The sequence below is a fragment of the Molothrus aeneus genome, chromosome 25 (assembly GCF_037042795.1).
Source record: "Molothrus aeneus isolate 106 chromosome 25, BPBGC_Maene_1.0, whole genome shotgun sequence".
Lineage (NCBI taxonomy): Eukaryota > Metazoa > Chordata > Aves > Passeriformes > Icteridae > Molothrus > Molothrus aeneus.
The window spans coordinates 6,049,536-6,065,703 of NC_089670.1; the positions used below are offsets into that span (position 1 = coordinate 6,049,536).

Sequence of the window (16,168 nt, forward strand, 5' to 3'; positions counted from 1 at the left end):
ATGGGGCGCGCCGGCCCTACCGCCCCCGCCCCCGGCCCGCCCAACAGGGAAGGAACCGGCTCCTGCCTCCGCCCGGTGCCTGGTGTGCGCTGGTAGCAGCTCTGCGCCCCTGCCGCGGCCATGGAGGCTTTCTGCGGGTCCCGCTTCTGGGTAAGCTTCTCCCTCCCCTTCCCGCCTCGCGGAGGGGCCGGGACAGCGCCGCGCCCGCTCCGCCCGGGGCTTCCCGTGTGTCCCCCGGGCCGGGCCGGAGCGGGCGCGGGCAGCCCAGTCCTGCAGCTGCTGAGGGGCTGGGCGGCACCGTCCCTCGGTCGTGGGGCCGTCCGAGAGCCGGCGGTGCGGTGCCTCCGCTCGGGCAGGAGCAGCAGAAGGGCCACTCCGTTCTGTTCGTCCTTCAGCATCTTCACATCAGAGTCAAGACCTCATCACAAAGCATCCCACCGGGGATGCAGCTGTTCCAGTATAGTCCGCCTCTGGACCTCACACTGATGAACCCGGGGCTTTTCCTTTCTGTTTTAGCGCTTATTCTGCTCTTCGGAGTCACTTCCATGACTGGCAAACTGCTCTCCGTTCAGTGCTTTGTTACTCTTAGAGGGATGGGTTTGTGGCTGCCGACGGTGGTCACCAGCCCCGGAGGATTATGGTGACTTCTGTCAGTACTCGGAGCCTTTAGCCCTTTGGAAAGGCTGATTGCAGCGGGTACTGGGTTTGTAAGCACAAAAGTTTGGAAAATGCTGCCGTGATCTGCTCTGATGTTGAGAGTGTATAAGTCCTGTTACTAGGTACCCCGAGGTACAGCATGGTGTTTGCCTCTCTCCTGTAGGAGAGGCAGATATTCAGACCATGAGAAGCCATAGGGATTTGAGCACGTATGCTGAATCTGGAACTGCCCCCCAATGAATGAGTTTTTGTGTGTCCCTTTTTCTTGCACTACTTTAGCTCAAGGGAGATTTTTTTCTAATGAGGAACTGGAATGAAAAGGAATGTCTGAAGTTGCATCACTGCTGGAAAGCTACTACAGGACAGCAAAAGTAGTTGGCTCTGAGAACTTTATGCTGAGTTCTATCCTCAGATAACTAATTACCTTTCAATATCTGTCCTAATATTACTGTTTAAAAGAGGAGATTGGCTCCTAAGCCCCTTGGTTAAATTTCTTTCTTTGTATTTAATTTCCAAGTGCTCTGCACACTCTCTGCCATAACAGCTGGCAGATAAGCTTGCTCAAACAAGTATTTTTGTGTATTATTTCTACCATCAACACTTCTAGAACAGGAACAAGCACAAACAGATTGACCCTGCTCACTGATCTATTGGCTGCCTCCAGAAGCAGGTCTTAGCTTCTCAAGGAAGGCTGGTAGAGCAACAGCTCTTTAGCAGTTTATTGATATGTTAATGTAAATAGCCAGAGAGATTTCCTAGTATGAAGTAAGTGTATCATTCTGTACTTTATGCTATAGTGTTACACTCCAGCACCGGCATGGTGCCCTCTGTGCTGCTCTCTAGGGTCTGTGCTCTCTGTGGACCTGTTTTCCTTTTTCTTCCACAGGTGCTTGGGGTAAGAACAACTTTCCATCTGTTTAATTGCTTTAAACAACTCAACAACTCTGAGAAATTTAACACTGTGATTCCATGACCATCAGGTTGAACTCAATGGTTACCCTATTTATGGCAGTACTTTCTGTTAGCAGGAGTGTACAAAGTGCACTGATTTTATAGGATATTTTACGTGATGACCAGGTAGATGACAGTCACCTTGAAATTATTTGCTGTGCAAATATGTTGTTCTATAAGAAAATGAGGGAAAGGCTTCTATCTAAAATCTGCCCACAAAAGCTGTTGTTTCTGTGCACTGAACTAGTGAATGGTGTCTAGCTTTGCAGTTCAAAACAAGAACTTGATCAAATGTGAACCAGTATTAATGGTCACTTTTCATTAGCTCATGAACTTAGACTCTCTATTTTTTATCAAAGAAAATCAAGGCGTTTTTGGAAGCTGAATGCCGTATTCGTGTCAGTTTTAAAACTGTTTAGAGTGAAGGAAAACATGCTGCTCCAGTTTAAGCAGTTATTTGTTTTGGAGTTTAAATCAACTACAATATTTTTCTGTTAAAAGGGGATGAGAATAAAACCAAAATAGTTCAGAATTCGCTCATGAAAATGTTTATCTTTAAATATATCAACTTAAACAGATTATTGATTTATGTTGGATTTTTTGGCTTGCTGGAAGTTTTAAGGTTTCAACTCCTCACCCTGATTCAGGATGGGGAATTTTGCTGGAAATCTTGCTGATTGCATTTTTTGTGGTTTTTTTTGTTTGTTTGTATGTTTGGGTTTTTTTGCAGAGGCAAAATAATTTCCTGTTCAACCCATTTCAGAAATAAGAAATGAAAGGGAACACTGTAGATCACATTAGAAATCTCTAAAAGCATTTTGGCTTCCAGCTACTGCTTTACCTGTTGAACATGGAATCAGCAAATTGCTAATACAAATATAGGTTATTTATATATAAAAGAGGAACAACTGGAATATTATGTTTTTATAATGCATAATGAACACACTCTTCATCTGAACACTTGGAATCATAATGTCTACTTCAGCTGTTAATATCTCCTAGGAGTGTTCCCATGCTAAATGCCTTTGGGGAGGAGATGAATGTGATAGCACCCACACAAGGAGGGCCTTAGGTGTGTTCTTCACCAGTGACCATAATTACCTCCTATTATTTGTGTCACATATTTGCTGTGTGATAGTAAGAGTGCTAAATAGGTGTGCCAATTAATGTGACCCACAATGCCCATTTTGAGAAGCAGATACTGGTGAATTAGCACTTTTTTGTTGCTCATGTCCTCCACTGTAGTAAAACGAGAGTGGCTTCTTTGAGTGGAGAGCAAAGTGATCTCCTGGGGAGTGTTTGCTACTAGTGTTTCAGCCTAGTGATTAAAGAACACTTGGAAAAACTTGGAAAAAAGGGAATTCTGTTCCAGTGGAGAGAAATATTGTCTTTCTGCAGCTCAGCCTCTCTGGGTACAAAATGGCACCAGTGGCTGCTGTGAGATTAAAACATTGAGTGCTTGGCACTGGTGTTGATAAATGTTGGGATGAGGGGCAAATAAATGCCTTGGTCTGCAGACAGGCAAAGTCTTTAACCAGCAGCTTGTATTTTGGGTGGTGTGGTCTTTTTAACAGCATAAATGGGAAACGAAAGAACATGTGATAGAACATTTCAAAGGGAAGACCACAATTCCTCAGTTCCTTTTGGTACTGCTCAGCTGACAGCTCAGTTTCCTTGTTCTCCCTGTGTCTTGGTATCCTGACAGATGTCTTGTTTTTCCCCAGCCCATGTGGAGTGCTGGCTCCTTCTTCATCCAGAGGCTCTTGAGTAATCCAGCAGGAAATTGCAGCAACTCTCAAGAGTAAACAATACCTCAGTCTTGGCTTTGTGATAGTCCCATTCAAAGCACCCCTTTAACCTGTAGGTTTGTGGGTATTCCTTCACCTTGAGTCATTCTGTCAAATTTGGTAGATTTGGGCTAAAAGTCATGCTGCTCTCTCAACCAGCAGAGCAGGAAAATGCATTTCCAAAGTGCCACAAGTTTCCCTTCTGCATAACTTCCTCTGTTGCTGCATCATGTTTAATTTATTTGCAGTTGAAGATGACTCAGGGTAGCTGTAGTAAGGCAGAAATATTTCTTTCAAGGAACATGATAAATAATGTATACTTGTAGCATATGTACTATTTAAACCCCCCCACAACTTACGTGGTTTGGCCCTAAATTAATAATAAAACATTTAATTTTAACAATTCCATTATATTTTGAGCTAAATCAGTTCCAGCACAGGATGAGCGAAGCAGAAGGTGATAGGAGATCACTGCCAAGAAAGGATCCTGCAGCTGGGCGATATGATCCAGACTGGCTATTGTTTATATTTTAGCTTCCCATTTCTGCCACCCTGTGCTAAACACAGAATGTTCCTTGTTTATAGATATTTAAACATGATATAGATCTCTATATAATCTTCATTTACTGCATCCAACTTCAGCTGAATCCCACTCCTATAAATCTCTTCGCAAATATCTGCATGAGGTACCTGTGTTCTTTCTCATGTTAGGTGGGAGATCAAACTAGTTGACTTTAATAGTTCCTTCAGACATCAAATCTGTGAAGTTTATGCTCTCTCAAAAGGCTAGCTAGGTTGGCAACATCCTGAACTTAAAATCAGTTAAGTATTCAAGCTCCAATTCTCCAAGATTTTCAGATTTTTGACACGAGTTGAATGGAAGCTGCGGCTAATTGATTTGGGCCAGAGAATCTCAATGTCAGGAGCAGGATAAATATAAATATTTAGCATTGGATTTGGAGTATTAACCTGTACCTGATACCATTCATCTGTGTGTAAATGACAAGACTGTATAGTCAAATAGCCTGGATTTGACACTCTTTGGGAAAGACAAAGTATGGATCTGAGAGCTGTGAGCAAAACTTGATGCCACTGAAAGCTGCCAGTATCAAAGGAGTCCTTTGGTGACATTGTCAATTAATAAAACTCATCAGCTTTCAACACAACTGTTCCTCCCTGGGCCATTTTAGCTTATGTGAAAGAGCTGGTGCTGTGATGTTTGGGACTTTGGAAAGCTATACAGTTTGCCTCCTGAAAAGAAATTATACTTGAACTAAATAGGAGTTGCCTGAGGAGCCCCTTAAAATGTAGCTAAAATTTAATTGCTGTACTTGGGAATATAAAGCATTTTGAGATGGACCTCACCTACCTGGTAGGCAAATTGCTGTGTCATGGCAGAGATAATCCTTTCTTTTCAATGTGTGCAAATTTGTAATGTATTAAAATAAGGAGACTATTACTGTGTAAATTTAATTTTTTTAATTTAAAAAAAATCTTTTGAAAAACATATTAAATGAGGTCTTTGATTTTTCCCAGTAATCTAATGCTTGATTTGTCTCTCTATCCCCTGTTGATTGTGACGGGCCATTATCCACTTGCAAATTCCTTGGCTGGGCTTGTGGACAACAGGGTGGCCACGAGACAGAGCTCTTCCTGGGAGTGTGCCCAGGCTTTTGAGCAAGCAACAGCCCTGATTCCATGCTGGGCCTATGTGAGCTGGCATCTTGTCCCTGTGCTAATCTTTTGGTAGCACGAGAGGTGAAGTCAATGCAATAAAATTGAAGTAATTTACAGTAATGTCACATGCCAGCGTCATAAAGCCCTGAATTAGAACAGAATGAAGGAGATGGAGAAGAGAAACTGTTTCATAGGAGTTGTTTCAAAAGTCAAAAGTCAATTTCAGAAAGAATATTTTTTTTTCTCTCTGAAACTGAGAATGCATTTGACATTTTTACAATTAAAAGAAAAATTCTCTCCTCTTCCCTCCAGTTAAATGATTTCTATTCTAGAATATCTTTCAACTGCTCTCAGAGCAGCACTGATGGCACTTTTTCTGTGACAATCCTTTTTATTAGTAGTATACATCAGCCCAACTGGATGGGCTAGCTTAAAATGGCATTACAGTGGGCTGTGTGTCATTCATAGCTGTTTGTGCTTTTCCTATCTCTTCAATTGAGCTACATTTATGATGATCCTTAAATTAACTGAATTCCTCTAACTGAAAGGAGATGGCTTAAATCAAGGATATTCCCTCTCAGTCATTATCACACTGGTCTGCAACAGGACACCCCACTTCTTTACTGGTGCTTGCACAAGGCCATAGGAAAAAAACATCAGTGATGCCAGTAACAGGAAGTTTTCTCTCCAACAGTATATAGCTGTGGTCAGTTTTAAAAGACAGTTGGAAACTTCCTTGCGTAGGAACAATCCTGTTTCATCTTCTTCTCAATCCTGCTTTTGATTCTAGAGCATTTTTACCTGTATGATTGTACCGTTCCCTGCCCTCCACAAGTAAAAAATGTCCCTCTGTCCAAGCAAGAGGTCTGAGTGTTACTGAAGCAGCTGAAATAGATGGACTTTACTTTTACTTTAGGTGTATGTTGTCTTAGATCCATATATATAGTGTGATTTCCTTCACTATCTCCCTGAGGCTACAGGTGCTTTTCTGAAAAAAAAAAAAACAAACCAAAAAACATTACTTGGCTCCCATGGCTGTGGGGAATATGAACCTGCCTTTTTTCATCCTGTCTTATTTTTGTACCTGACAGCAAAGAAGCTCTGAACTTCTAATCCTAAAACTCAAAAACTGAAATGAGAGTAAAAAAGGAAATGACTGTCTAGTACTGCTGTCTAATCCTCAAGTACATGGTGTGGTTAGTAGCATTTGTATTATAAACTTCAGCTTGAGCAAAAACCTGTGACAAGTTGCTCCACAATCATAAACTAACTCCTATAGGCTCTGGCCTTCTGCCAGGCCTATTTGATCCCTTAAAATAAGCCACTAAAGATCCTTTTATTGCTAGAAAAGAAAGTTCAGCTTCCTGCCTGGTGCTCTTCGCTTATGTAGAGAACTAGTGCAGTGTGCTTTGTAAAACAGAAGGATACCATTTTTGCTTGTTAACCGTGTGGTTTATGCAGAACTGTAAGTGCTTATGCAGTGAAGAATGTTGTTACCTCTTGCCCTTACCAGGTGGGGGAAAGGTTGTTCTGTAATAATGAGAAAAAATTGAGTTGTGCAGCAGCCACTCAGGATTAATGAAGCATCCAACTCCTTGTGTAAGGGTGACGCTGTTCCTTTGGAAATGTAAATGGGTGATGGTACTCCGAAAAGGTCGTTTGAAACTGGTACTCTTCTGGAGGCCTGCTAGCATTTATGCTCTAAAATGACTATTAGAGTTGGTCCCAAAGAGTTTATTAACAAGGACCTAGCAGAGGAGATGGACAACAGGTAGAAATGGGAGGTGAGACATGGAGAGGCTGAGATGAAGCTTCTACTGTACCTAAGACTGAGCCCTGGTAGTTCTTAGTGTTGCAGTTCAGATCCACTCTCATTCCTGGGAGGAGGCAATGTGGTAGAGCCAAGAGAAAGACATCCTTTTTATTTCTTTCCTTTCCTTTTGATTTTTTTCCTTTTATTTATTTTTTTTTCCCCAGGCTGTGCAAGTGAAAGTCCATGGCAGGGTATTGACCAGACCTTAGGGCAGAAGAAGGGCAGGAAGAGTCTGCTTTGCATTTTAATTCCCACTAACAATTTGTTCTACATTAGAAACCATTCCCATGTTGATGTACTACCAGGAGGCATTGTTACTTTCAGTTATTCACTTCCCTATCTTCCACACTGGATGTGTACCTTCCTGGCCAGCTTTCCAGTTTCATTGTTAATCTTCCATAAAATGCAAACTAGTGACGACTGACACGGAATCACTCATAGGGTTTTTGTTAGCCTTGGGTAAGGTGTGAATGACTTCAGCCCGATGGCCTTCACCTTCCAGCAGATATAGGTTGGGTTTGTGTTTCCTGTGCTTTTCACCGTTCTTTTGGTGCTGTAGAAATTTAGAGAGAAGCATGTATTAATGTATCCATTTAAAGGAGAGAACTGCTTGGCACTGCAGAGATGCTGTAAGTCTTCCCTAGGGTTTGGATGCTCTCTATTACTGTTTGAGGAACATTACTGCAGCATCAGTGATGCTTCAAGATTTTAGCTTTTATATTTTTTAGATCCTTGTACTGCATTAGTATATAACTCTGAACTCCGTATAGGGTGTGAATAAGCTCTCTTCACATTTTGATCAGACAAAACAATCCTTCCAGGCCTGAGATCCAAGGACAACCTCTGGCTCAGACCCAAAAAAGTATAAACAAAAGTGAAGGGGGGGGAAAAGGGACGGGGAGGCAGAGCAAACTGGGGGAATATGCCTTCATTACCTGAAACTGTTATTGGAAGATTAACTCCTGATACACAGATAAACCAAACTTTTAATTGTCTGAAGGACTCATGACCCTCGTCCATCTTGAGTGTGGCCTCTGCAAGGCTCCTGCACTATCCAAGGTGTAGCTATTGAAGGCCTTTAATGAATACCTACTTTATTCTCTTAACTCTATCTAGCCTGTCTTCTAGGTAGCTACTCCATTGTATCATCAACAATTATTTTTACTGCTGGGTAAAGCCAGTGTGAGGCAGCTTTATTTTAAGCGTTTGTAATGGAGTAGGAGTTGATTTAGACTTAAACTCAAGACTAGAACTCCAGCTGGTCTTTTTCAGCAGGCTTCTTTAACATCATCTGGGGATTTTGGGAAAGGGACAGATAGGAATTTCCCTGTCTCTGTTTTGTAGCTGAGTTCTAGGCTTTCTGTTTGTTCTTTAAATGGTGTAATGGATGATGTGCAGGAAGCCCAAGATATGTGGCACTGAACATTTATTTCTTTTAAAGGCATTATCAGTTTCAACAATGGCTTTTTCAATAGCAATGTTCTTTTCCAGAGGGAAAAACGTAATAGAAAGTATGAAGTATTAGAGCAGATTTAGTGCTGCTCAGAGCCTCCCCTGTTGAATACCTTCCTGTGATTAAAGATCATGTATTTAAAACTAGTCATTTAAATGCAAGTCCTACTGCTCACATTGCCCTTAATACAAGAATTGTGTTTATCCAAAGACAGACTGGAGTGAAGGATGTGAGTGAAAGCTGTGGCAAGGGCCCCTGTCAATGACATCCTTAACTGATCAGGAGAAAGCCCCACTAATTTGTAAGTTTTAAACTCCAAGAGACCCCTTTTCTTCTGTGAAGCTAAAGAACAAGCATCTCTGATCTTTTCCCATGGGTCTTCCCATTGTCTTTTAGTATAGAGGATTAAATAAATCGTGTGCCCAAGGAGTTCAGTATAGTGGTCTGGTGATTTCTGCAGTACTGTATCTCACCAGGAGAGCCTCCAGCATCCAAGCATCCTGCATCCAAGGAAATGCTGCTGCATTTGGCAGTCAGGAGAAGCCACAGAGCACGGTGAATCTGTGACCTAGTAATAGGTCACAGGTGGTTGTCCTCAGCACTTGCTTGTGGGGTCAGGGGGATGACAGCAGTGCTGACTGGGATGGATATGCTGGCTCTTGCAGCTTTCCTGGAATAAGTTTTGTGGAGAAAATTGTGTTTCCCAACATTTGCTGTTGAGTACTTCCCCTTGCGAGGGGGAAGTGCCTGTTGCTGGGTCACCACAGCCCTAGTTCACAGAGCTGCCTGCAGAGTGTTTTCAGAGGGCTGTCACTGAAGGGCAGAACTGTGATGTCCAGGGAAAGGTGAGCAGCTCTCAGGAGAGCTCAGAGCCATGAGCCAAGGAACAGGGGAGCTCCCCAACGTCAGTGTGTTAGACCTTTTTCAGCAACAAATCCAAGGAAAACTCTCACACCCAGACAGTCCAAGGTGGGTATTTTCACCCTCAACCAGAACAGGACACAAGGAACATTACAACTTGATCTGTTTCCCAGGACAGAGTTCAGAAAGACAAAGCCAGATTAAAGCAGGAGCCTTAAGGACAGGAGGCCAAGAACTGGTGTTCTCCCTTCAGCCGTTGCTTCTTGTGTTTGTTCTCCAGGGTGGAGTTCAGTAACTTTACTGCTGCACTGAATATGTAGCAAATTTGGCTTGCTCAGGAGAGATTGTATTGAGCCTTTGTGTCATATTCTGACTCAAAATGAGTTGTTTAGGGTTGGAGTGGATGTTGAAATACACACTGTCAGTGTGGTGATTTATAAAGCTGTTAAGTGGAACTTCCAGCTCCATGAAGACAGATCCTGCTTGATAAAAAACACAACTTGAAGGCTCCTTGATTTAAAAGTAATAATAATTCATTGTAGGGTCCCTTTTACATGAAACATACATGGTTTAATCCCAGCCAGCAGCTGCTCACTAACCCCTTCCACTTCCCTGCTGGGATGGGAGAAGACTTAGGAAAAAAGTAAATCCCATGGGTTGAGAAAAGAACAGTTTAATAATTCAAATAAAATATAATAATAATAACAAAACTGTAATGCAAAGAGAGACAACCAAAAAAGAGAGAAACCGAACAATGTGTCAGCTACCAGGGAGACAATAAATAGAAGTATATTGAAAAAACTAAACCCTTAAGAACTCTATCCCAGGACACATAGCAACATTAGTCCACTCCAGTCTGGTCTCAGGGAGAGCAAGTTACTTGTATAGAATTCAACTACTTAAGTGCTTTAGGCACTATGTCTTCTAATAGGGACCCCTCTCCAATTCAGGATGGGAACAGTCTGCTCTCAGAGCAGAAGCAGATCCTTACAGAAACAGATCTTTTCCAGAAAAGATTATTTTTCTGATCCAGGATAGAATTGGAGCTGGAAAAATATCACCAAGAAGCCAGTAGTCAGTCCTGTTATCTTGGCCACAGGTCTCTCCTTCAGCCCACATCCCTGTTCCCATGTGCTGTGAAGTAGTAGCTTCTTAGGTTCTTGTTGGCCATCACGTGGATACTGCTTACTGTAGTTTCACATAATTTTGGAAAGGTTCCACTTTTTTTCTCAAGGATAGTTAGATTTTGAGATTCAGTATAATTTTTTTTTTTTTTTTTTTTGGACAGAATTTTTGTTTTCTGGCCAGCCGCATTTTTACATTCAGAAGTGCAAACCCTTTGCCTTGTTTAAATAAGAGTAAATGAAAACCTTCCAATGGCTTGGCAGCCTTGCAGTCTGTGTCTTGGTTACAATAGGCAGCTTGTGTTCAGTTCAGAAGTTAATGGACATCTGGGGCAGTTTCTAAGTTGCTGTCAGACAGAAAGCTATTTGTGACACTTTGGTCCTATAGGAAAGGTTTAAATTAAAAAGCAGGGGGAGGGTTCTGTGAATATCTTTTCCCTTAAACAGAGCCTTTGTTTTATTTTGAGCTTCAGTTATTGCTATTCTTTGTCTGCTTTCCTTTTCTAGGACTTTTTGCAATAAGCAAAAGGAACATAGTTGCAAGCATGCTCAAGACATTGTCAAACATGTAATTTAAAGAGGAAATTAGTATTTTGTTGAATAAATGAGACTACATAAGCTCCTACTTGAGAGCTAAAGAGCTCCAAGCTTCTACAGGGCATCTCCTGCCCCAGGCAGAGTAGTTGCTAGAGGAGCTTTTTGCATTAGAGATGCTGAAATGTTTTGATGATGAGCCAAAAGATGGGTGCTCTTTAAATGTTTTCATCCGTTCTGGTGCCAGAGACCTGTTTGCTGGAGGTAAACACAAAAATAGTTTGAATGTGGGGCTGGAGTTTTGTTTTGTTTTGATCTTGTGTTTGAATTGCTGTGTAATTGGCCCTGTGTTGTTGATTTGTGGCTGAAGGTTGCCTGAGGTCTGGACAAACCCGTTGAGGAAATTTGGGCTGTTTTTATTCTGCTGACCCATGCTGGATGTCTGATTGCCTCCAAAAAAAAGCCATTTCTTGGCTGAAGAAGCACCAGCTGTGCAAAAGGTGCAGTTCAGATGTGGAGCTGGTGGATTTGTGCCAGCCTTCACCACTGCCAAAGCTAAAGCACTGAATGACAAATGTGTCACAGTTCAGCCAAACTGTCCTGCCCCCAGCCAAGGCTTTGTAGTCTCATTACACTTAACAAGCTCATTCATGTTGTGGACAGGTTCAGAGATGCACATGCCTTCTGACAAATCATCAATGAAATGGAAAGATTCTCTGCAGATTGTGGCTCTTTAGTTCTCCTAAAATCAACCACTGCATTCAGCATTCAGTCTCTTTTGTGGTGGTAAACAAAAGCAGGACTGGAAATACTTTGAGAAATTGATTTTCAGAGCAGTCTGTCACAAGGGATGAGAATTGGCTCCGTGTAACTGAAACACTTGAGAGAGCTCACACCCAAGAATGATTAAGTAAATTGTTGTAGTGCAGAGATAAGGTATATTTGAACCACGGAAATCTTAGTTTTATCATCATCTTGTTAATGACAGTACAACAAAGTCATTTTACATTCCCTGCAAGTAGGTATTTATCTACCACGTGTAAGATGTCACATCAGGTGTCAAAATCCAAGTTGTGAATTTCCAGGAGGTTTGATTAAAACCAAATTCCCCTTCACCATACTGAAAGTTCTGTTTTAGTCTGAACTTGTGTAACAGTGTTTGCATGCAGTGCATTCAGATCTTTAGGTTCAAGTGCTTATGTGGCTTGTGGTGTCCAGGATCACAGTTGCAAAGCATTACTTGAAATGTTTCCAAGAAAACTTGATTCCTACCTGCATGTTCAGTACATTCCTTTTGCCTTTGTTTAGACTAGGGAAGTAATTAAAGTTGGAAGCATATGAGTAAGAAGGACAAAGTGTTAGTCATAAATGGAGGGGATTTTCCCAGGACAGCATAGGATTGGTCTAAATCTGATCATTTTGTCCAGTCCTTGACAAGTCATTCTTGCTGTTCTCAGATGGAGGATTTTTCCTCAAGAGCTTTATTTAGCAGAGGCACTCCAGGCTGGGAATGCCTGAGGAACATGGTGTTGTCGGCACCTGTAACTAAGCCTCAGCAAAGACAGAAGCAAAAGGGGATTGTCTACTATAAAATGTATGTCCAGCTCTGAAATACATAGGGCAGAAATCTTTCTCTTTTGCCCTCTTTATAGCTGTAAATACTTAGTCCTTTCACTGGAGCAGATTAACCAAAAGTGCTTGGGGTAAGTATCTTGGGAAAGCTCTTATTCAGGCCATGTGCTAGCTCCATCAGGATCTGAATACAACTTCATTCAAGCAGATATTCCAATTGGCAGCACTTCTGCCTCTCTGTTAAGAAATGTGTCTCATCCTTCTTCCAGGATTCCAACCTTACAATACACACAGATAACCCAGACCTAACACCATGTTTCCAGAACACCATCCTGGCTTGGATCCCCAGCATTTACCTGTGGAGTGCTTTACCTTTTTACCTTCTCTACCTGAAGCACAACAAACGAGGGTACATCGTGCTGTCCATGCTGAGCAGGTTCAAGACGGTGAGAGCTCTTTGCTGTGCCCCACATGCCAGGTAGACTTCATTTTTATTAGTTCAGCATCCAAGGAAGTGCTGCAGTAGGGTTTAAACTAATTTCCCTCTGATTTATCATATGGAAGAGCTTGCTCATAGGAACTAACAGTTTGCATACAGATCTCTGAGGAAGGAAATCCATCCTAGGAGTCCACCTTTCTCAGTAGAGGGAATAACTGATTGCTCTACCTTGAGCAGTCCCCCTTTGTGAGCCAAAACTGTGCTGCTTCACCCTTAAGTAATTTTTAAACCACTGAAAGCTGCAGAGAAAAGATGTTAAGGTAGGTCTAGTGGGAATTGTATCTCTTTATGCAATTACTTTCACGAGGAGGGTTTTTTCAAGCCACTCTCCCCACGAAATAGCAACGTGATTTTGTCTGCACCTTGTGCTTAAAGGTTTTCTGGTGTCGGCAGCCCCTCAGTCTGTGAGTGGTTGGATCTAATAAAAGCAAGAAAGTTGCTTTCCATAGGCCATTAAATAACTTGGGTTATTTCTGGAGAAAAACACCAGGCTTCTGCTTCAGGGCATGTCTGCCTTTACTCTGGATGCTGCCTGTGTTTCCAGTCAAAACTAAATAGGGGGAGAAATCCAGGCAAATACAATAATCTTTCTGCTGGTTGTGATTGGAAATCCCTCAGAAAACAGTTGAGACGAGATCCTTGGATTGAGTGCAGGGGGACAGTTCATCAAATTGTAGCTGATCAGTGCTATGATTGTGTTTACACAGGTTTGTTTTGCTGGGAATCTGTGAATCAGAATGGGGGGGGGTTTAGCTCTCTGACTGCTCCTGTAGAGGAGTTTACCAAATGTCATTTCTGTTTGCCTCCTCTCAGCTGTTTGGTGTCCTGCTGTGGTGCGTGAGCTGGGCAGATCTCTTCTACTCCTTCCATGAGCTCCTGCAAAACAGAACTCCTCCACCAGTCTATTTTGTAACTCCACTAGTCGTTGGCATCACTGTGGTTTGTAGCTGTTTTTGTTCACTATGACCAGTATGAATAACTTTTTCTTAGACAGATGAAGGATGAAGAGCCCCTTTGCCTTCATTGCCTTATCTGGACCTCTTTTAACTGCATTATTAGTATTTGTATCACTGAATCAAATTTTGCTACTGAAAAGGCTGGAGTCACAAATCTCTCTCTCTCTCAAGTAGATTCAGCTTCGTAAATTAAAATATTTGTAATATTTGTAAATTAAAATATTTGTAATATTTGTAATGGAGAGATTGTTCTGCCTTCCAGCCTGCTTTCACCTGTTTATCCGGGCTCACAATCCAGGACTGGAGAGAATTTGAGTAGGACTTTGTCTAAATAGAGAGATACAATGGTTTGTGCATTGTTTAGTATAGTGTTGGACTTTGTAAAGCTGTGTCTGTTATCTGGTGGTTGTTCCTCCATTAAGCAAAACAAGTTGGCTTTGGCTAGGATGACAAACAGGCGGCTGTTGTATGAAAAATAAAGCAGTAAGATTTGCCCATTAAGTTTAATTCCCTTGGTTAATTTTTTTAAAAAACATCATTTTCTAGACAAGTCAGGATGGTCTGTCTGGATTGGAAAAATGGCAGCTCCTACATTTGTTTAAAATGTTTGTAGCTAATATTTAATTGTTCCCAGCCCTATGTGCAAAGGTTTAAAAATGGAATTCTGAAGTTGAGGCTCTGAAAACACCAAAACAAATTATTTCAGTGTTATTTGCTCCTCTCCTTACATGATGGAGGTTTTGCCATTGACTTCTGTGAAGTCATTATGGAGCTCATTTCAGAGAGGTCCTGCTGTTCTGCTGTCCTCCTAGTCAATGGTGGCTCTAAGAACTGCCAACTGAGAGTGCAAAGAAGGGTAGCACTGGGATGGGGTTGTGTTCATGTGTTCCTGTATTTACTTTTACAGCTTTTAGCCACACTGCTTATCCAGTACGAAAGGCTGAGAGGAATTCAGTCCTCTGGAGTGCTCATTATCTTCTGGTTTTTGTCTGTGCTTTGTGCCGTGGGGCCCTTACGGTCTAAGATCATGACTACAACAGCACAGGTAACAAGCTGTCCTTGTTAGCACTTGGAGAATAGGAAATGTAGCATCCACATCTATGTGAAAAGCATGAATCACCTGAGTTTGGAGTCAGATCTGAGCCCAGGTTTTGCCAAAGAGAGAGAGAGAGAGGAGTTTGGTTCTGTTGTTTTGACTCAGACTTGTGTAACTAGAAGGGAACTGGATGTCTCAGGCAACGCAGATTTTGCTTAGCCCAGGGCTATACTGGTAACCTGATAGACATAAGAGAGCAATACCAACGTTGTGTATATGTGAACAGACTCCTGTCTTTTTTTTTTTTTTTGTCTGTTTCCCTTTTGCAGCCTTTTGCTTAAATGGAGATGGGTAGTAATCAGAGAGGACACATTTTAGTATGTTAAGTTCCTGTTTTACTTAGGCAGCTTGGCCACATTAGACAGCTCCATGGGCTTCCTTGTGTCAGTGCCTGATGTGCTGAGGACAGCATTTTGACTCCACTGGGGCTGGAAACAGAGAGAAAGTTGGAGGGAAAGAAATCTGGGCTGTTAAGATTCCTGTTTGAAAACATAGCAGGTTCTCCCAAAGTAAGAAACTTGTTAAGTTTTTCACAGAAACATATTTCACTAAGCAGGGCAAGGCAGGTTGCTCCAGTGATTAAATCATCAAAGCCTGGGAGAGAAAAAGAGTGCTTGGAAAACATTAAGATGATCACTTCTCCTCAGTGAAATCAATGTTGAATCTGTTTGGTAATTTCTTGTTTTTATTCTTGCTTCTTTGTAATATTAGCAGCATTATCCTGTTAGCAAGGATTTTCTTGTAGCAGGCTGTTGTAAATATTCCATCAGAGATTGAATAAAACCTTAACTGAGAGCCTGGGTAGAACTTTGTCAGATAATAGCTGCAATCCGGTGAGACCATTTCAAACACCGCTTAGAGGCAGCTTTATTAAGTGAAAATATTGGACTATCAATGTTGAATCCATAATCATCTTGAAATTTTGGGTACAGAGCCTTAGAACAAGTCTGGGTAACATTTCTCCTACTCTGACTGCCCAGAACCAAATATTCCTTCTTTTCCACTTAGGTTTAAACATTTTAAGTGAACAATGGGACTGTTCAGAACGGCATTAGGGCATGAAAGCGCTGTATAAAGGACATACCCTCACAGCAGGAAGTTTTAGGTAAACTGCAGACTCACGATTAAGAAAGGAAATCTCTCTAGAGCAGATGAACTCTTATTATGCAATGCAGTGGTTTTTCTGCA

The 16,168-nt window shown here is 41.8% G+C and overlaps 1 protein-coding gene across 1 annotated transcript in view; it reads left to right on the forward strand.

Annotated features, from left to right (window-relative positions):
• ABCC3 (ATP binding cassette subfamily C member 3) overlaps positions 1-16,168 on the forward strand; it is a 47,686-nt gene continuing 31,518 nt past the window's right edge. Inside the window, 4 exon segments of the mRNA XM_066565531.1 lie at positions 1-150; positions 12,699-12,875; positions 13,742-13,867; positions 14,792-14,929. Of these exon segments, the coding sequence (XP_066421628.1) occupies positions 1-150; positions 12,699-12,875; positions 13,742-13,867; positions 14,792-14,929 (591 nt within the window).